At 40.3% G+C, this 22,629-nt stretch overlaps 1 protein-coding gene across 12 annotated transcripts in view; it reads right to left on the reverse strand.

Annotated features, from left to right (window-relative positions):
• The window catches only part of RBFOX2 (RNA binding fox-1 homolog 2), a 331,281-nt gene that overhangs the window by 228,322 nt on the left and 80,330 nt on the right, over positions 1-22,629 (reverse strand). For all 12 annotated transcript variants that reach the window (XM_069082058.1, XM_069082059.1, XM_069082057.1 and 9 more), the window contains exon 2: positions 7,646-7,696. In XM_069082058.1, the coding sequence (XP_068938159.1) occupies positions 7,646-7,696 (51 nt within the window). The remainder of the gene's footprint in view (positions 1-7,645; positions 7,697-22,629) is intronic.

Here is a 22,629-nt window from a genome sequence, read left to right on the forward strand (position 1 = left end):
AGGGAAGGAAAGGAAAGGAAAGGAAAGGAAAGGAAAGGAAAGGAAAGGAAAGGAAAGGAAAGGAAAGGAAAGGAAAGGAAAGGAAAGGAAAGGAAAGGAAAGGAAAGGAAAGGAAAGGAAAGGAAAGGAAAGGAAAGGAAAGGAAAGGAGGAAAGAGAAGGGAGGGATGGAGGGAGGAAAAAAAATCAGTTTTTAAGTCTGTAAGTTCTGTATCTGGAAGTGCATAGCATCCCTTGAAATTGCGGTGGCTAACTGTAAAATCAAAGTTACCTACCAAGTAGGTAGATAAGTCTTCCATTGTTTATTATCTTTACAATACTGCTGTTACTGTGTAAATTGTTCTGGTTCTGCTCACTTCACTTTGCATCAGCTCATCTAAGTCTTCCCAGGTTTTTATGAAACTATCCCCCTTGTCATTTTTTATTGCACAACAGTACTTTATCACACTCATAAATCACGACTTGTTCAGTCATTCCCCAGCTGATGGGCATCCTCTCAGTTTCCAATTCTTTGTGACCATAAAAAGAGCTACTAGAAATATTTTTGTACACATGGATCCTTTTCCTACTTCTATGATCTCTTTGGGATATAGACCTAATAGTGGTAATAGGAGGGTAAAAGGGTATGGTCGATTTCATAGCTTTTTAGGCATAGTTCCAAATTGTTTTACAGAATAGTGATGGACTAGTTCAACAGCTCCATCAACAGGGCATTAGTGTGTGTTTTCTCATATCCCCTCCAGCATTTGTGACTTTCATTTTATGTCATCTTAGCCAAGCTAATGGGCATAAAGTGGTATTTCAGAATTGTTTTAATTTGTATTTTTCTAATTACTAAGTGATTTAGAGCATTTTTATATGATTATTGGTAGCTTTGATTTCTTCCTCTGAGAACTGTCTATATCCCTTGACCATTTATCATTTGAAAAATGGATCTTATTCTAATATAGCTGGCTCAGTTCTCTATATATTTGAAAGTTTCTCTTCATCAGAGAAACTTTCTGCAAAGAATTTTTCCCAGTTTTTCCTGTTTTTCATCTAATTTTAGTTATAACTGATTTTATTTGTGAGAAAATCTTTTTAATTTTATGCAATCAAAATTATCCATTCTTATCTTGTATGATACAATGTGTTTGGTCATGAACTTTTCCTCTATCCATAGAGATCTGACCATTTCTTCCATCCTCAACTACTTTGCTTATGATACTACCTTTATGTCTAAAGCATATGTCCATCTTGAACTTATCTTGGTATACTGTGTGAGATATTGGTCCATGACCAGTTTCTGCCAGAATACTTTCCAGTTTTCCCAGTAGTTTTTGTCAAATAGTAAGTTCTTGCCCCAGTAGCTGGAATCTTTGGATTTATCAAATACTAGGTTACGGAGTTCACTTGCTTCTGGTTTTTTTGTTTGTTTGTTTGGGGGGGGGGGTTGTTTGTTTTTTGCTTTTGGAGGGGAGAAGTCAGGGCAATTGGGATTAAGTGACTTGCCCAAGGTCACACGGCTAGTTTTGTGTGTGTGTGTGTGTTAAGTGTCTGAGGCCAGATCTGAATGCAGGTCCTCCTGACTCCAGAGCCGGTGCTCTATTCACTGCACCACCTAGCCGCCACGCTTCTGTGTATTATATGTCTAATCTGTTTCAATGCTCAATCAATTTCTTATCAATACTAAATTGTTTTGATGATTACAGTTCTATAATATAATTTAAGATTTAGTACTGGTAGGACCCCTTCCTTCCTATTTTTTCATTGATTCTTTTGATATTCTTGAATTTTCATTCCTGTAGATGAATTTTTTAGTTTTCCCTAGCCGTATGAAGTAATAACCCTGGTGATGATAAAGTTCTGTGGGGTGAATGTGTCACCTTTCCCATGTAGGGATGTAAACAGTTTAACCTTTATTTGGTCCCTTTTGATTTCTTATTCATGTTTTCCTTTTAATTCTTCTCGAATCCTGTGTTTGAATGTCAAATATTCTATACAACACTAGTCTTTACATCAGGAATGCTTTCAAGTTCTCTATTTCATTAAATATCCATTTTCCCCCTAGAGACTTATACTCAGTTTTGCTAGGTAAGTTATTCCTGGTTGTCATCCTAGTTCCTTTGCCTTCCAGAATGTCACTTATTAAACCATCAAAAGGAGGGGGAAAAAAAGCAGCAAAGAATTATTAACAGATCCTCCAAGTTTTAAGTAAACATTTCAAGCAAATGAGATAATATATGTAAAGCACTTAACACAGTGACTGACATATAGTAGATGCTATATAAAGGTGAGTTGTTGTTATGTTTTAATTTTAAAAGAAAGTCCAGCCTCGTGCTCCTGGACTAAAGAGAGGGGGTCTCCCCAACATCACCATAATGTGTGCTGAGGCCATCCTCTGAGCCTGCTTCTGCATTGCTGAGATGAGGGTAATACCTCTTCCACACTAATCATCTCATTTACATAGTAGTATCAGGTTTTAAGAAAACTGAAAACATGAAACATGACAGATTGCTCTTCTCTCTCTTAAACAAAGATGATACTCCACATTTCGGGTTGCATGGCATTGTTTTCCATTCCACTTCCCAACTGGGATCCACTCCCCATTTAACCAGCAGCTATTCCATTCAGCACAATCAAGGATGTCCAAGCTTGGAATGAAAAAATGAGCTACTGACATGCAGATAATGGATCTGTCTCTTTTTTCTGCGTAGTGGGTGACAGTGGGGAAAGTTTGGGACATACCCAAGAGAAGTCAGAGGTCAAGGGTGGGGAAGCTGCAGCATCGAGGCCACATGAGACCCCACTGTCCTGTGAAGTCTGGACTCAATCAAAGGGCCACACTGAGGACCTAGAGGGGCACATGTGGCTGTAAGGTTCACCACCTGTTCTAGGACAAATTTTGCCACTTGGTTCATGACTAAGCAAATCACTGAATCTGTCTCATATGTCACATGAGAATTATATTCCTTCATACCCATTTCAATCAGTAATTGTGAGGACCAAATAAAAGTATATTTGTGAAAGTGCTCCGAAAGGGGGAAGTTCAGATAAATGGACTATCTCATAATGACAAAGTGACTATTAAAAGTCAACTGAAATGCCTGCTGAAAGTTCTTTTAAGGAGGGGACAAAGAAGGGGTAAGAAGGGCAAAAGAAAACCCACAAGTTCAAATTCACTATCCTCCTCCCTTTCCGGGTTTTTGGATTTGCTGTGGCACAAGATGCCAGACAGAGGCCCTAGGCTTGACTAACTACAGACTAGTGCTTCTCACTAAGAAACACCCCAGAGAAGGACCTTGCAAGGCTGGGCACACTAACTGGCAGGATATAGTTAATCTTTGGTTATTTGCACTTTGCGCACATGTTGATTCCAAGACTGACAGGAAAATGATTGAAAACTGTCACTAACAGAGACAAGAGAGACTTGAAGGAAATCACTGAGATCCCCCACCTTGGCAAAAGCTTTACATGGCCAGTGGGTAAGTTGGCAAAGCAATTCAAAGAAAGTTTAAGAAGTGAATGCCAGTGTCCGTGCTATAGAAGGGGAAAATCAGCACAGCAGTCTCAAGCAGAGAGCCAAGCTTCTGTGTTTTACCAGACTCTTCTTGCCTCCCTTACTGATCTGCAATCCTCAGGAGAAGGACACTGCCTGAATTCTGTGCACATTCAGATCTGGATGCTCCTTCACCCTCTCAGTGTAACAGAGCCTCAAGAATAGTCACTGACCTATGGCAAACAGCAACTGGTGACATTAAATAAGCAGAGACTCAAATACTAACCAACTGCAAATACAGGATGTGTGGAGGATGGTGAAGGAACAGGGGTGACAAAAAGATGGGATTAGCCACTGTTCATAGGGGAAACTGTGGGGACTGAGCTCTATAGGTCACTAGTGAAAGAAGTCACCCAAAATGGTTAATGAAATGTCATTAATAGCCAGGACACACACAGAAGTTAATTGTTGCACTGATCTACCAGATAGGCCTGGAGTCAGGAAGACCTGAGTTCAAAAAGTAACTTGCATATTTGCTAGCTGTCTGAATCTGGGCAAGTCACTTAACCGCTGACTGCCTCAGTTTCCTCCACTGTGAAGTGCCATCTCCTACCTGTTCCCACTGCAATAACCGGGCACTGGTTTGGAGGTGCTCTCTCTGGTGTCTGACCCGGGGCCTCCTGTCGCCCTGGTACACAACCTCTCCTGGGGCACTGCAGGGCTCCACAAAATCGAATACTTCTGGCCTGATGTATCCCCAGTGTCCACAGACCGTTCTGTCTGTTCACCTATGTTGAGCTACTTTGGAAAAAGCACTTCCTGTGACTTTTGCAGGATTTGGACTGGGGCATATTCCAGATCTGTTGAGGTTAGGGGTGATGGTATTGGTCTTCACAGTCACGCTCAGAACCATTCTAGAACTGAATATTCCTTTAGCTTGCCTCACTCTTAAACCCACATTTTTGGGACTGAATACAAACCCAGCTGTTCGGGGGGCGGGGTGCAGGTGCAGCATAGTAGCATCTGGCCCCTTTTGGAATATTAAATTTCTAGGAAGAGGAAAGCTTCCTCACTGGGCTTCAAGACTTCCAGGGCATTTTCCTTCCAGTACCCCAGCGAGACAGGTAGTCCAAGGCAGATATAAAACAGGCTCAGAGATTCTAAACCACTTGCCAGACATGACATCTAGTAAGTATAAGGGAGGGGGTGGGACTGGGAGAGAGTGGGGAGAAGGGAAGAAAAAGAAGAAGATAAGCATTTAGAAGGCACCTACTTTTTGCAAGGCACTGTGCTGGGCACTTTTGGACAAATATGATCTCATTTGATACACAGAGCAGACCACAGAAATTCATTTCACTCAACAGCAAAATGGGGGGAAAGGGAAAAAGGGAGAATTAGAAGGAGGGTGGATCAAGGGAGGGATCAGTACCTAAGCACATAAACTCTAGCTAAGGATGAACAAAAATATTTATAATTTTTTGAAGTAACAAAGAGCAGGAATGGGAGGAGGGAGTGTCCATCGACTGAGGAATGGATGAACAAGTCATGGGAAATAAAGGTGATGAAATATTATTTGAACTCTTAATCAATATGATTGCCAACCAGGATTCCAGAGCACTAATGCTGAAATGTGTTCCCACTTCCTGACAGAGGTGAAAGCATGCATAATGCAGACAATTTTTGTGTGAAATGTAGGAATTGGGGATGGGTGATGTTTTTTTAATTGACTGTACTTGTTTGTAATGGGTTTTGGTTTTCTTGTGTTCTCATTGTTCTCAATGAAAGGGAAGCAGAGGTGGGGTGAAAAGATAAGATGGTGAGAAGGAGTGAAGGAGGGAGGGAGACCAACCCAATAACCAACCACAATGTCCGAGGACTTAGCCCCACAATCACCCCAGTAAAGGCCCTTATCGCCAGTGAAGACAACTTCAAGAGCCTCTTGGTTGGGCAAATTTGGTGTCTCTGTATTCCAATTCATTCTCCACAAGCTGCTAAATAGATTTCCTTAAAGCTTGAGTCTGATAATGTCATTCCCCTGTTCAATAACATCTAATGGCTCCCTATTACTTCCTGGATCAAATGCATGGTCTCATTTGGTACTGAAGGTCTTTCACAGCCTGCTTTAAATTTACCTTTCCAGCCCTATTAAATAGAATTCCCCTTCACACACTTCAGGCAAACTGGCTTTCTACACTCCCTCCTTTCCCTCCATCTTTGAGAATCCCTTAGTTTATTTCAAAATTCAGCTCAAACACCATCTGCAATCTAAATGAAAATTGTCTGGATCCCCATAGTTGCTAGTACCTTCCCCACCAAAAATTGCCACTTTTATTTTGCATGTACTTGTAATAGAAACATGTTTTCCCCTAATAAAATATATGCTTCTTGTGAGCCAGAATAGTTTTGCTTTTCTATCTCCAGCACAGCATACTGTAAACACTTAATAAATGCTTTGATATGTTTACTAAGTGCTTAAAATGCTTGCTGACTGAATAAAAAGGGGAAGCTAGCTTCACACTTCCATTTAATATTCATTCTATTGCAACAGAGCCTATAAAGCAGAGGTTCCCAAACTTATTTGGCCTACCATCCCTTTTCAAAAAAAAAAAATTACTCAGCATCCCCCTGGAAATCTACTTTCTTCTACCCTTTAGTAGTTTGGTTTTTTTTTTTTTGGTTATTTTTTTTATTTGCATCGTTTTAAAAAACATAATTTTTTTTAATGACACATTTTAAATTTAATAATTTATTGTAAATTTGTGGGTTTTTTCCTGCACTGAAATTTTGATGATGTAAGACTGGGTCATGTACTATAGTATCACATTGTTAACAAGTAATTACATGCACGTATTCCTGCCATTGCATGCTGGACTTCCCAACAATGCATGACACACTTGTCTGCCAATACTTGCTTGTTAAGATCTGTTGGCGAACTTGACCACTGATCAGTTACAACTTGCATTTTGTGTGTTTATTTGGGAAAACAACGTCATCACTACAACTTTAACTCTGTTATGCAACAGATGAAATATGTACAAATGATTTTTCAAAATTTTCTTCTCTTCTTTCCTTATGCTCCCACTGCCCCTTATTTTTATTCAATGCCCCCCACTTGCACCTGAGAATACTACCCCTCCCAATCAATATAGCACCCCCTAGAAGGTAGTATCACCCACTTTGGGAACCTCTGCTATAAAGGAACCTATTTAAGGACCAAGCCAATGAGTAGTGGAATGGTTTTGTGGCCCCACAAAGAATCTTGCCCCAACACTAAGAGATGTATTTCAGTAGAACCATCTGACATTATAATGTTCTGCAACTCTAATAGGCTAAAAGAGACAGGAGGGGGAAACAAAGGCAAATCTCAATCGTAGTACTTTCATACCACAAGAACATTAGAACTTCTATTCCCAAATAAGCAATCACATTTCCATCCCTTCATAGGCAGGGATTTCTGTTCTTTCCCCTTCTCTGTATTGCCATTATCTCTGTATTGCCTTACACAAAGCAGTATTTAAATATGTGTTCAATTAAAACTGAATTATAACTTCACCTAACAGAAATGTCATCAGTTTAAAAGTAGCCTAGCCCAGTGTGCAGGCATGACACCTGAAGCACTTCGTTCTAGCATGGGCCCTTCCTACTGACAGCAGCCAGGTCAAATCACCCTTCACCATCATTCCCTATTCAACAGGAAGCTGACAGGACCTTTCCCACATCACATTTCCATGCTTTCATTGTGTTGAATTCTCCAAGAAGGAGAATCCTAGAATGCAAATGTCTCAATAGAAATAAAGCCAAGAAGATTTATGTGGGAACTTGAGGTATGTCTGGATCAATAAGACACTGGAAAACTCAAGTCAGGAAATTATTTTATAAGGTTAGTTACAAAGGAAGGTGGAAAATCTGTTATACTCAAGTCTCAGCACTGTACTTCCTAGATTCAGTCATTTCTTACAGTTCCCTACTGACTAAAAGCAGGAAAAAAAAAAAAAAGAATATTTCATTCACATAGCTCTCCAAGTGTCTGTCTGAAAAAATGAGCCACAGCACTCCCAAAAATAAAAATTCATGTCAGGAAATGCCCTCTGCCCCCAGTGTCCGTGGATCTCACAAACATATTCATTTACACATCCCCCACTCTAGAGACAAAATAACAGATTCTTACCTGGCTGTCCCTTGCTGGGAATCCATGATAACCTGGGGTCAGTGACTCGTTCTAAAAGAAAAGGATTTTTCAATGGTAAGTGAGAGGGAACAATGGTTGAATAGTCTGAGACCACAGCTGCTCTATCACCCAAGGGATTCAATACAAAACCCCTTCCCTGGGACCCAGGTTATGCCATCACCTTGTTCCACTCTAATTAACTACGGGACACATATCTCATAATATAATATGAGGATCTCATAGTAGATCCTCTATCCTGAATAAAAAAAAAAAAAAAACTTACTCATTTTCTTGAAAAATTCTCTTCTTCCTCTCTCCAAAGACACATCTGAAAAGATTTTGCCCTTTCCCTCTAACTCTATATCTCTTTTGTTCTTTCAAAGTACACTGCAATTTTAGCCCCCGTATATGACATCTCTGACTGACCTAGGGCTGCTGATTATCCTACGCCACACCAATGCGACCAAATAACCCTCCTTTGCTCATCTATATTAATGTGGACTTCGCCAGTTAGATATATGTCGAGCACTAGATACTGTGCTCAATAATGAGGATACGAAGAAAGACAAAAATATGGTCACTACATCCTCAGAAAGCTCAAATTCTAATGGGGGGGGGGGGGACGACAACATTCAAGCAACTATGTCCATGCAAGATCTTGAAGGTTGTTTTACATATATAGTGTGAACTGTATTCGAACATTAAAACCGCAAGATTATTTTCTGATTAGTAACCAAGAATCCTGAAGTTTGTGTTCCACAAGAGGCAATTCTTAAAGACTTCAGAAATTAATATTTTTGAAGTACAGGAGACTCATATACCTAAAACTACAAATGAAAGCTCTAACTTATATCAAATGATTACAGTTATCCCTTCCACATCACAGGGATTAGGGGTACAGCACCACAATCTAGAAAATCTGTATAAAATTTTTTGGCCCTCCCTTCATTAACAGAAGTCTGAATTATTATGATACTAAAAGATAAAATATGTTTATATTATATTATACTATATATATTTATGCATTTATGAGTTTCTAAACTTTTTCTGTGTCATCTACTACTTTTGCAAAATTCCCCCAAAATTTCCCATTTAATTTTTTATACCAACCTGTGATATAGCAAAACTACAATAGGGAAGGTCACAATATGGAAGGGATGACTGCATGACCAAAAATTGTACTCACTCCAAAAATGAAGGTAGATCACAAAAGAATTGTATCTATCCTCAGCCCTCTAATCTTGACTCATTCCTTTATAAATTCATTCTCTCAGAGGGCAGAGCCAAGATGGGAGAGCCAAGACGGAGATTTGTCTGAACTCTCCCAAATCCCTTCCCCAAAAACATTACAGTGATGCCTCAAAGTGAATTCTGGAGCCAACAAGGGGTGGGGCGAGATAACTTTTCAGCACAAGACAACTTAGAAGGCTGTCAGAAAAGTCCTATCTCGCTGGGGTGATAATGGAGCACGGTTTGGCACAGACCCTGCCCAAGCAGGCCCCACTCTGGCAAGTCAGCAGAGGACGACTGAATCAGCTGAGGTGGTTTTCAGAACTCTCAGTCCAGACCGTAAGGGGGTCCGGCACCTGATCAAAGTGAGACGACAGGGGACCCTGTGCTGGCACTGGGGGCAGGATTCCATTGCACTTCCCACAGGCAGTCCCAGGGTGAGGAGGAGCGCTAGTAAGAGCAAGCACCCTGGTTACAGTCCCAGGGTAGAAAAGAATGTTTTTGATCACTCACATACTAGAGCAGGGGACAGGAGAACAGTGACCACACCTCTCCTTAGATCATACCACCTTGGAAGAACTGAACATTTACAAACCCTCAGAAGCAGCTTTGAAAACAGCAGCACAAAACAACCTTAAGTTAGGAACAGTGGCTAATCTACCCAGGGGTAGAGTTCAACTTTAACATAAAGTTAAAAACCAAGAAAGACGATGGTAAAATGAGCGAACAACAAAAAAAAGAACCCAATCACAGAAAGATACTAAGATTAAAACACAAACTCAGAAGACAACAAAATCAAAGCACCAACATGCAAAGCCTCAAAGAAAACTGTGAATTTGTCTCAGACCCTGGAAGAGTTGAAAAGGAATTTTTAAAATCAAATAAGAGAGGTAGAGGAAAAAATGGGGGAGGAGAGGGAGGCAGAGTTCTGGAAGAAAATCATGAAAAAAAGAGCCAACAGTTTGCTAAAGAAGGCACAAAAAAACACTGAGGAAAATACCACCTTAAAAAATAGAATAGGGGTGGCCAGGTAGCACAGCGAGTAACAGCACCGGCTCCAGTGTCAGGATGATCTGGGGATCGAATCCAGGCTCAGATACTTAGCACCCACCCAGAAACACCTGGCCGTGTAACCTTGAGCAAGTTACTTAACCCCAATTGCTTTAAAAAAAAAAAATAGAATAGGCCAAATGGTAAAAGAAGTACAAAAATCCACTGAAGGGTACTCTTAAAAAGCAAAATTAGCAAAATGGAAAAGGGGGTACAAAAGCTCACTGAAGAAAATAATTCCTTAAAAATTAGAATTGGGGCAAAAGGAAGCTAATGACTCCACAAGACATCAAGAAACAAAATCAAAAGAAGAAATAAATAAAAGAAAATGTGAAATATCTCACTGGGAAAAAAAAAACCTGGAAAATAGTTCAAGGATAAAAAATTTTTTAATTACTGAACTATCTGAAAGTCATAATCAAAAATAGAGTCTAGATATCATCTTTCAAGAAATTATCAAGGAAAAGTGCCCTGATATCCTAGAGCCAGAAGGTGAAATAGAAATTGAAAGAATCCACTGACCACTTCCTGAAAGATATCCCAAAATGAAAACTCCCAGAAATATCACAGCCAAATTCCAGAGCTCCTAGGTAAAGGTAAAAATAATAGAAGTAGCCACAAAGAAACGATTGAAATGTGGAACCACAGTCAGGACAACATGAGATTTAGCAGCTTCTACATTAAGGGAGCAGAGAGGGCCTAGAAGATATTTCAGAGGACAAAGGAGCTAAGATCATATTCAAAAATCATTTATCCAGCAAAACTGAGTATAATCTTTGGAGGGGAAAAAAATGGAATTTTAATGAAATAGGAGACTTTCAAGAATTTGATAAAAAAAAAATCAAAGTCAAATAGAAAATCCAACTTTCAAATACAAGACTCAAGAGAAGCATTAATAAAGGAAACATGAAAGAGAAACCATAAATAAGGTTAAACTATTTACATTTCTACATGGAAAAATGATACTTGTAACTCTTAAGAACTTTATTATTATAAGGGTAGTTAGAAAGAATGTACATAGATAGAGGGCACAGGTGTGAGTTGACTGATGGGAAATTTTTAAAAATTAAATTAAGGGGTGAGGAAAAAAAGGGTGCACTCAGAGAAGGATGGAGAGGTAGAATATGGTAAATAATCTCACATAAAAGAGGTAAAAAACAGTTTTTACAGCGGAGAAGAAAATGAGGGAGGAGGTGGCAGGCAACATTTGAACTTTAATCTTATCAGAATTGGCTCAAAGAGGGAATAACATAACACGCTTATTTCGGTATAAAAATTTATCTTGCCCTACATGGAAGTGTAAGGGGAGGTGAATAAGAGAAGGTGGGTGTCAGGGCTGGTAGAAGGGAAGTCAGCTTAGAAAGGGAAGTGGTCAAAAGCAAAACATTTTGTAGGAGGGACAGAATGAAAGGAGAGAGAGAAGAAAAGCATAAATGGGGTGAGTTATGGGGGGAGCAGGTTGGAAAGAAAACAGTAATCAGAACTATGAATGTGAATAGGATGTACTCACCCATAAAACAGAAAGTGGAAAGCAGAATGAATTAAAAATCAGAATCCTATAATATTCCTGGTCCTGCTCATTTCACTCTGCATCAGCTCATGTAAGTCTTTCCAGGTTTTTCTGAAGCCTGCCTGTTGTTCATCAATGCTAAATGACTGACTACGGTGGGATGACCACCTAGTGAGCATCTCTGCTGCTCTGTCTTGTACAAGACAAGTCATCTTTGCTAAGAAAGTGTCAAGGAAAGGAATACAGCCACCGATGCATGCTATCTCCTCTCACAGGACTGAAGCACCTTGCCATTCAGGCCTTGCTATTTTTTTCTTTGTCTCTCCAGTCCCCAGTACAGCCGCTGGCACAGGAGTGAGCACTTAGTACATGCTGGTAGGGTGAGTGATAGAACCTAGAGGCCATGAGGGAAGAGGTACTTTCTGGAGGAAATGGGATGTGAGAGGCTGACTGACCTGGATGAAGCTCCAGCAAAAGAGACTGAGTGGCTGGAAAGGAAGAAGGGAAACCAGAAGAGCACAAGGTCATGAAAACCTTGAAAAGAGAGTCTTCCGAAGCTGCAGAGAGGTCAGGAAGGATGAGGCCTAAGAAAAGGTCGTTAGGATTGGCCATGAAGAGGTCACTGGGAACTCTGGAGAGGGCAGCTTCTACTGAATGAGGCTGGAGGGCAGGTTGAAGAGGATGCTCAATAAATGGTGCTGAACTGAATTAACTATTTCTAAGAGCTCACAAAGGACAGGAATGAAGAAACACTGCCATCTACTAGACGTGCAAGTCCCAGCACCAAGTCACTGAGTCACTTTCGCTTCAATTTCCAGAGTTGTAAAATGGTAACGTTCCTAGAGGACCTCTTTCATGGGGCTGTTGCTGAGAACATTTTGGGAACTCTAAAGTGTTACCATTTAAATGGTAATTCAATATGTATCAGTGCCTAAGGAAAGTACTTGGAAATTATGATGGTCAATCTCCTCTTTGTTTTAGATTATGTACAATTTGTAAAGCAAAAAAACTAAGCCCACAGTTACAAAATTACAGATTTCTGAAGTATGAAGGAAACAATGTATTGTTAATTCAGACTATCAGGATAGATGGCGGCAAATAAGTCCACTCTCTTGAACCTAGTATTTACCATGTAATCAAATTTGGAAGGGGTTGTAAAGTATAAGTATCTAGTCTGACCTATCACATGTTAAGAATTTCTTGTGGCAGCCAGCTGGCGCAGTGAGTAAGAGCGCCAGCCCTGGCGTTGGGCGACCCGGGATCGGTTCCAGCCTCAGATACTCGGCACCCACACAAAATAACTGGCTGTGTAACCTTGAGCAAGTTACTTAACCCTAACTGCTAAAAAAAAAAAAAAGAATTTCTTACAAAACTTTGCCAAATTTTCCTTCATATTCACTCAAGTTGATGAGATCTACCAAAGTAATCTTCCTTCTACATGTATATTATTCCTCTGCTCAAAATCCTCCATGACTCCCTACTATCTATAAAATTCCAATTTCTCACCTCTGCATCCACGGTGCTTGGCAGCCCTCAGCAGACATCTCCTTGCACTATAGCCACATACATCAAGATCCCTTACACTCAGCCCAGAGATGTGCATTGCTGAGCCTGTGCTCACATCATTCCCTATACCTGAAATGCCTTTCCTCTCATTGTCTACCAAGACCACAAAGTTTAACTTATACACCTATTACTATTATTAGTGATTTGGAGCATTTTTCACACAGTGATTCATAGTTTGCAACCTTTTTTGGGAAGAATTTACATGTATCATTTGAACACCTATCTAATAGGGAATGGATCTTGGTGTTACAGAGTTATGTCAACTCCCTAGAAATTTTAGGCATCAGAATTGTATTGGTAATAACTGATTTCTTAAAAACAGAAATCTGGGAAGACTTTTATGAAATGATGAAGAGTGGAGTGAACATAATCAAGAGAAAATTTTGCATAATATGTTATATTGTTTAAAAAAAAACTTCTGAAAATGCTATGTCCAGTCACAATTCTAGAGAACCAAGGAAACATGCTACTACCCACCTTCTGACAGAAAGGTGATATGCTAAAGGTGCAGAATAAGGCATACATTTTTGAACATGACCAATGTGGGAATGTTTTGCTTGACTACGCATAATTGTTACAAGGGGTTCCCCAGTTCAATGGAGGAGGGAGAGAGAGGAGGAGAGAAAGGAGAAGGGGGAAGAGAAGAAAAAGGGAAAGAGGACAGGGGAATAAGGGAGAGGGAGGGGGAAAGCAAGGAGGAAAAAAGGAAGAAGGGAGGGAGAAAGGTCCCATACCTATAGTCCTTGCTATACCAGAGACAACTGATGTTTACTTGAGCTGGAAAGTTCTAGACTGTAGTAGGAATAAAGTCAATAGGATGTCCACAATAATCTGGCATTGATATAGAGAACCCCTAGGAGGGATGGGCCACTAAGCAGCTTAAGGAGGGGCAAACAAGTCTGGATTGGAAAGAGATTAAAGTTTTTATGCCAATCAGCAGTGAGATCTAACCCATGGGTGACCACCCTTCTAATCTGGGTGGCAGAGGGAGATCCAGTCTCCCCTACCAAAAAAAACAAACAAACATAAAAGAGAACAGAAGGCCAGAGAAAATCACAGATCAGTAGCAAAGCTTGGAGAGTTATATGTTGAATTATATCTTTCAAAAGAAAAAAGTAGGGGCGGCTAGGTGGCTCAGTGAATAGAACACTGGCCCTGGAGTCAGGAGGACCTGAGTTCGGATATGGCCTCAGACATTTAAACACAAAAAATAGCTGTGTGACTTTGGGCAAGTCACTTAACCCCAATTTGCCCTCCAAAAAAGAAAAAAGTCACAGTTGCATGTGTAGATCCTCTTTTTCTGTTCTACTATATATGGAAACACTCACTTTATTTGGTATTTAAGATGGATTTTTTTAAAACAAATTTCTCCCTAACAATAACTGCAAAGGTGCTACTATAATTCTCTTCTAATTTTATCTTATGACCTTTTATGCTCAGAACATGTCCATTTTGAAGTTATCATATGGTCTAAGGTGTCAGGCTAACTTCTACTAAATTCTCAGGTTTTTTCTACTTCATAGTTTTCCCAGTAGTTTTTGTCACACCATTCATGTTCTTGAGATTATCAAATCCTAGGCAAGCATTCTCAATTCCATTTGATGCTTTACTACCTCAGCTGCTTCACTGATCTGCTCTTCTGACTGGTAAGCAATGCCAGCCTTGGTGATTGCTGTTTATAGCACAGTTTGAAATCTGGTACATCTAAGCCTCTCACTCATACTTTTTCTCACTTCCCTTGCACTTCAAGATGTTCTGTGCTTCTAAATGAACTTTATTATGTTGTCTGGTTCTAATAACTTGATTGGCACATGACCAAAACAATTAATTACTTTAGGTACAATTGTAATTTTTACTGTATTAGTACAACCCAACTATGAGAAGTGAATATCCCTCCAATTAAGCTTACTTTCATTTCTGTAAAAAATGATGAGCAGGGGCGGCTAGGTGGCATAGTGAAAGAGCGCCAGCCCTGGAGTCAGGAGGACGTGAGTTCAAATCCAGCCTCAGACACTTAATACAAAAACTAGCCTTGTGACCTTGGGCAAGTCACTTAACCCCAACTGCCCTACCTTTCCCCCCCTCCAAAAAAAAAAAAATGGTGAGCAGTTGTTTTGATCTAAAACTTGTATGTGCATGGCTGCTATTCTTTCCTTTTCTGCTTCTACTGTTATCATCCCTACCATCATGGCAGCCATGGGGCACCAGAGAGAGAGCACTGACCTGAGATTCCAAAGACCCACGTTTGAGTCCTGCCTCACACTTAGCAGCTGTGTGACCGTGGCCAGCTCACTTAACTGCTCTCATCTTAACCTTCATCTCTGCCAAAAGCGGGTAAGAAGAGCACGTAGGGCGGTGCTATTGGGAGGATCAATGAAATAACATGCCGAGCACTTTACAAGCGTCAATCGCTACCTAAACTCTAGCTATTACTATTAATAGTCATAGTAATAACAGCTGCAACAGCAGCAGCTTATTTACATGTGAGGTTCACAAAGCATTTCCTTCAGAATAAGCCTGCGAGGCAGACAAAGCAAGCACCAATAAGAAGAGAAGTCACAAGGCTAAGAAGCCAATAAAGCAGACCTGCTATAAACCTGCCCCAATCTCTTACCTGGTCCCCTCGGAGGCCACGGTCACAAATTTCAAAATATCTAACATGCATTTTCTGAGAAACACTGCAAAGCTAATTAACCTATATTGGGATGAAGTATATGCCTTGGATTTCATTACCATCAACAGCAACTGAATTAACCAACAGTAAGTAAAAATAAGCATTATCTCTCCATTTTTTCTTAACACATTCATATTCAGAATTAAAACAAGAGTATCTCTCTCCCTTACTTAGTCAACAATGTTCCTCATCCTTTTTCAAGTTCTTCCAAAATGGATTTTTATCCCTCGGAGTTTCCCAGCAAAAGCCAAAAGCTTTTTTTTTTTGGTCTTTGAAAGCCCAGTACTTGCTGCCCTACTAAGTAACAATTTTCAATGGTTAAAAAAATAAAAGTTGTTTCTGATTATATGCCCCACCCCCTCCCCCCAAGAACTACATCTGCCACGACTCCTTCACTCTAAAGCACAGCAACAGGGGCCTAAGGATAGAGAAAGGAGGTGAGGTCCCTGATTAGGAATTGATCTTGTCAGCAATGCTGCCCCTGAAGGTCCAAGGAACCCTACCATTTCCTGGGCCTGAACAAGAGTCCTTATAATGTTGCCAGAGAATAGCAGAATCCAAAGATCTCAGGCCTTCCAGGCCAGCCCCCATCTCACCCACAAGATTTCCACCTCTCACTGAAGGCCTCCAGAGAGGAGGAAACAGCCACCTCTCCAAGGCATCCCCTTCTATTACAGGTTGCTCAGACTGTTAGCAAGTTTTTCCTTCCATCCAGTCACTATCTGTCTCTCCGCCCTGGTTCTGCCATCTAGAGGCCAAGCAGAAACAGCCAATCAATCCAAGCCCATTAGGAAGCACCAGAACTATGCCAGGCACTGGGGATACAAAGACAAAAATTAGTAAGTCTCTTCCATAAAGGAACTTATATCCTATCAAGGTTGAAAATATGTACAAATTAAATATAAGGTAATTTAGAGAGAGATGATAAATCCCTTGATATTCCTTCAAATTCTTGAAGATTGTTAAGCTTCTCTCAGGCTTGGCTTCTCCAGATTAAACATAAACTCTTCAAGGAAAGAAACCCAGGCTATCTTAAAGCCATATGAAAAAATGTTCCAAATCACTACTAATTAGAGAAGTGCAAATTAAAGCAATTCAGATTTCTCATACTTATCACAGTAACAAAAATGACAAAAAGGAAAAATGATGAATGCTGGAGAGGCTGTGGGAAATCAGTGGTGCATTGGTATGCTGTTAGTGAACACACGAATGTACACAATCATTCTGAAAAGGAATTTCAATACTACACAAAAGGTTACTAAACCACACTGGACTAACTCTATTCAACTGCTAAGCCTATACCCAAGAGAACCAAGAAATAGGAAGAGGTCCCAGACGTAAAAAATATTCATCAAAAGACACGGTGTGAAAATTCAAACTGAAAATCAGACTCAGGAGGCACTAGTCTACTAGAATGGGGAAGCAGAGGATCATTGGAAATATCACTAATTATTAAAAGAACATCCTACCAATTGGAGCTGTCCTAAAACAGGACAGGCTGCCTGGAAAACTGGAGAGTTTCCTATCACCTAAAAGTATCTGAACTGAGGTTATAGAGGAATGTGGCATACAGAGTTTCATGCTTCAGATAAAGATTAGATTAGATGACCTCTGAGATCCCTTAAAATTTAAGATTTTAACTTAAGGTTAAGATTTTCAAATAGAACTGGAGGACAGGCCTAGGTGGGCAAAGCAGCCAGATGACAGCTGTACATACCTACAAGCAATGACCAAAATGACACTAGTAGACTATGAGGCTTCATGATGGGAAAAAGAATAGTACAAGCTACACTGAGCCAGGACTGAAGCTCACGGGAGGTTGTGCTGAAGGTCATCTGGCCAAACTCCTTCTTCTAGATGAGATCATGGAGGCTCAGGAGAGCAGGACATCTGACTCCAAGCTCAGAACCCTCTCCACAATACCATTATGCAACAGGAAATAGACCCTGTCTGTGGAGAAGAGAGTGATCTACCTAGAAGAGAGGGTCATGAAGCCCACAAATCAAGGTCCAAGGCAAGAGAGCCACACACCTAAGTGCAAGGAAGACAACCTCTGAGACAGAGATAAAAGAAACACTGCTCTTTAAAAATGTCTCCAGTACAGATACAACCATTGGAAGATTTTCTATTAAATATGTCTTTATGCCAGCTAAAAGTAACCCATGTTCCTGCAACTAAGGCCAATGAGGTAGATAGGGACTGATATTTTCCTCAAGGGCTTTGAAAAAGAAATAAGCATTTTTAAAAGGCCCCATAATGAAGAGTTCTACTTCTCAGTACAGAAGTAGAGCTGTGATATAGTACACTAATCACAAATCCTACACCGTGGCCACTAGGGCCACAACTGAAATTAAATCTGTGAGAGGAAGGTCCTTAGGGAAGACTTTCTTGCCAATCTTCTACAGCAATAATAAACACATATCTATAGAACTTTAGGCATACAAAGGAATGTCCTATGAGGTGGGATCCCCAGTGCCCGGGTCCCCACTTTACAGATGACGACCCTCTATCTCTTGGCTGTGCCTTTTCCTTAGTTGTCTCCATGTCTGGAATGTTCTCCCTCCTCCCTTGTGTTGTGCCTCCTGGATTCTCAGGCTTCCTTTAAGATTCAGACCAAATTCCACAATCTGCATGAGATTATCATCAACTTGGTCCCTGGCTGGCCCCAGGGCCTTCACTCTGAGATCACCTCCTACAAGCACAATTTGGGGTGTGATCCCCCTTAAAATCGCAGCTCCTTGAGAGCAGGGATCGTATCTTTGCCTTTCTTTGTATTCCTGGTGCTTAGCACAGTATCTGGAACACAGGAAGTTCCTAATAACTGATGGCTGACTGAGACTCAAGGGGTAAAGAACTTGACCTTGAACTTCAGCAGCTTTCTGACTCACTAGCAGGGGCTCTTCCATTGATGCCTCTCAGGCACTAGCTAAGAGCTTGTCTCCCGATTACTTCTAGCTAGCTTTGCTATTGCTGAGGCCTGAAAGAGACATCCAGCAAAAGGGTTAGGTGCTTAGGGCTGAAAATGCACTAGCTAGCTTAACAAAGAAATAAGAAAAATCTCTTTTTGGCAGCAAAGGCTCTAAAAAGAGAGAAAAGCAAGCTTCATTGCATGTTCAAAAATCAGTTGCTAGAAGGGACCTCAGAGATTCTCTAGTAAGCCCCATCCTGCTGCATATGAGGAAAATTAAGAAAACTAAGAAAAGTTAAGGAAGTTCACAAAGCCCATGGGGGGAGAATTAGAACTACATTCTCCCTGATTCCCCAAGCCAGGAAGTCATTTCAGAACCTGCCTGCCTTGTCTGCTAAGCCAAGCCAAGTCCAGGGCAATTTTCCAACCACCCACAGAATTATGGTACAGAGAAAAGGAAAGGAGGCAAAAGAAGGTAAATAATGAAGCTGTGCTCATACAAAAGCTGCTCTCTTCAGCTGCCAACGTTCCCTTTCCTTTGCAATCACACAAGCTGTTAAAGGAAAGTCTGAAGACAACCAAGCTCCCCAGGTCGTGTGGCTGCCATCCTTACTGCTGAAGAAACCTACTTCTGTATTGGACAGACAAAGACAAAGAGAAGGAATGCCTGCACTACCAACGCTATCACATGTAGAAGCTCACACTGTATGTGGTTCCCATCATGTATCACTGGCTCCAGAAAGGAAGGACAACAAAAAGCATCTCAGCTGAATAGCAGCACGGGCAGTGGAGAGAAGATAAACACAAGCCCACACAGACACCTCCACTGTGGTTGCTCCCAACCCTGAAATAGGAGGATTCATTTTTATGTAAAAAAAAAGTCACAGATCTCCAATGCATAAATAGCAGCTGTATGATTAACCTGCATTGACTGAGAAAACATCCAATAATGCAGTAACATTTTACCAATTTGTATTATCAATAACAGATTTGAAAGTAGTCATAAATCTATGTTTGCGACACAGGTGTCTGGCACACAGAAGGTATGTTTGCTTATTGATGGATCTGCATGCCCCTTGCAACATCTCAAGGCTCTTCACTCAGTCTGCAGCTGACAATACCTGAAGATGCACATGCACCGATGAGGCCTATTACATGAAACAATAAACTGTCAACTAGGAAAAAGAACTTTAATGATCTGGAAAAGTAAAGATACCAAATTCCACTGCCATCAGGATTCCTTCTATTACTCATCAAAAAAACCCTCCAATTTCTCTCCAATTGTGCTATATCTTAAAAATACAACCCTGATCCCCTCCAAAGGCAACTGCCAATCTTCTATGGCAATAATAACTACTTACATTTCTACCAAACTTCAGGCATACAAGGCAATGTCCTGACAGGCAGCACCCCTCTGAGGCAGGGTCCCCAATGCCAGGGCCCCCCATGCTGACCCTCCTTTTCTTGGTTGTACCCTTTCAAGGAGGTGAACAAGTAGTTTTCAAAGAAAGATGTCCAAGCTGACAACAATCCTATAAAAATCTTCTAAATCACTAATAAGCAGAAAAACACGAATTAAAGCAATTTGGGGTTCCACCTCACACCTATCAGACAAAAGAGAAAATTAAAAGGTTAGAGGCACTGAGGGAACACTGGCATATGAGCACAGTGTGGTGGAGCTGCAAAGTGAGCCTGACATTCTGGAGAGTCATACTGGACTGTGCTCAGAAAGTCACCAGACTAAGTCACACAGTCTTTGACTGAGCTACTCTACTACTAAGTCTACACAGCCCAGAGAAATCAAAGAAAGAGGAAAAAGGCTTGTAGGTAAAAAAAATATTTATAGCAGCTCCTTTCATGGTAGCCAAAAACTGGAAACTAAACCATCCTCCAGTTGGGGAACGGCTAAACAAATTGTGATATATAAATGGAACGGAATGTTTGGGGTTTTTTTCTTTTAAATTTATTTATTTTTAGTTTACAACATTCAGTCCCACAAGCTTTTGAGTTCCAAACTTTCTCCTCCTCCCTCTCCTCCCCTATGGTGGCACACAATCTGATCTAGGTTCTACATATGCCTTCACATTAAACATTAGTCAAGTTGTAAAGAAGGATTATAACCAAAGAAATGAAGCATGAGAAAGAAAGAACGAAACAAAACAAAACGAAAAAGAGAGACAGTAAGTAGCTCGCTTCCATCTGCATTCAGACTCTAACTCTTTTTCTGGATGTGGATGGCCTTTTCCATCATGAGTCTTTCAGAGCTGTCTTATAACCTTGCATTGCTGAGGGGAGCCCAGTCTCTCAAAGTCAGTCATCAGCTACGATGTGTCTGTAATTGTGTATAGTGTTCTGGATCTGTTCCCCGCACTCAGCATCAGTTTATAGAAGTCTCTCCAGGTTATTATGAAGTCTGTCTGCTCTTCATTTCTGTTCCTCATTTCTTGTAGCACAATGGTATTTCATTACATTCATATACCACAACTTGCTTAGCCAGAATGTTTTTCTACCATAATAAATGATAAAATAGACAATTTCGGAGCAAACTGGAAAGGGAAATCTTTATAAAATGATATAGAAAGGAGAGAGCAGAACTAAGAGAATAACCTTATATAATGAAAATATAATACAGAAAAACAACTTTGAAAGTCTTCAGAATTCTAATCAAAGCAATTTTTATTTTTTTGCTTTTTGGGGGGGAGAAGGTAGGGCAATTGGGGTTAAGTGGCTTGTCCGAGGTCACATGGCTAGTTTTGTGTTAAGTGTCTGAGGCCGGACTTAAAATCAGGTCCTCCTGACTCCAGGGCCGGTACTCTATTCACTGCACCACCTAGCCGCCCACTCAAAGCAATTTTTAAACCACAAATCCAGGGGGAAAAAATGAAGATGAATCAACCCATTTACCTCTAAACAGAGATGAAATGGAGAAAGAGATATACATTTTCAGGTGTGGGAAAAGTGGGGATTTGTTTTGCCAAATTATATAGATATATACAGTGAGGGATTTTTTAAATCTTAATTTGTTTAAACTAGAGGGATGAGTAGTTGAAGAGAGATTAATAAAACTTGCTACTTGAAAAATTCTGAAACTCCATTCACAATGGAGGCCTGCCACAGTCCCTCACTGCGACCTAAAAAAAATCTCAGCCATTTCCCAAAGCATCTTGGTGCCAAGTTCCTTTCAATATTTCAAATACTCTAAAATCCAAGAGATCTTCATGTGCTCAAATCTAAATTAACCTTAACTAGCTTTGACCTGGTGACTTTTCAATGATAAACACATAATAAAGCCTCACTGGAGGTGAGCAAAAACATGGTAGGGCTTCTTGCTTTGGAAAGGAGGCTGTCTGTGGAATACTGTTAAGTTCATAATAAAGAAAATCTAAGTTTAAAAACATGGGATTCCATTTGGAATCGCCTTTAATTCTATCTCATTCCTAGGTTCTGGGCTTCCCAAAAACAAATACATTCTATCCAGAGAATAAATCAATACATGGAATGGAATAGCTCTTTGACTGCGTACATTTTGAAGGTCTTCTCCCATGCCATCCTTACTACCTTCTAATTATTTTGGCACTCTCTTTCTCAGGATAGCACCTCTCTGCTATTCCTATGATGTTCATTTATGAATTACATTAAGCACTACTCACCCTAGCTAGACACATTTTCCCCAACCTGAATTTCATTCCCTTAATACTTAGGTCATACTAGATAAATTTTAATAACAACTTTAAGTCACTATCAGACCAAAATCTAATATACAAAGGCTTCAACAAAATCAAGATGCATTTCAAAGTATTACCAGCATGTCCTATTGAATCTTCTCCTTGGTCTTTCTCAGTCACCAAAAGCCTCCACCCTAACTCTATGCACTGATGACAGGACTGTAAAGATGGATGGAATTATCGTCATCATCATCATCATCATCATCATCACCAAAATATCATCATGTATGACTACCAAAAGTCTCCCATACTAAAAATGCAGCATTGTCACAGATGAAACTTGACCAAAAAATAGTTCTGCCTCCATCCCAACAGTCTTTT

Source organism: Petaurus breviceps, unplaced genomic scaffold (assembly GCF_028583685.1).
Source record: "Petaurus breviceps papuanus isolate PSGF00001 unplaced genomic scaffold, PetGlider_PUasm1.0 156, whole genome shotgun sequence".
NCBI classification, from domain to species: domain Eukaryota; kingdom Metazoa; phylum Chordata; class Mammalia; order Diprotodontia; family Petauridae; genus Petaurus; species Petaurus breviceps.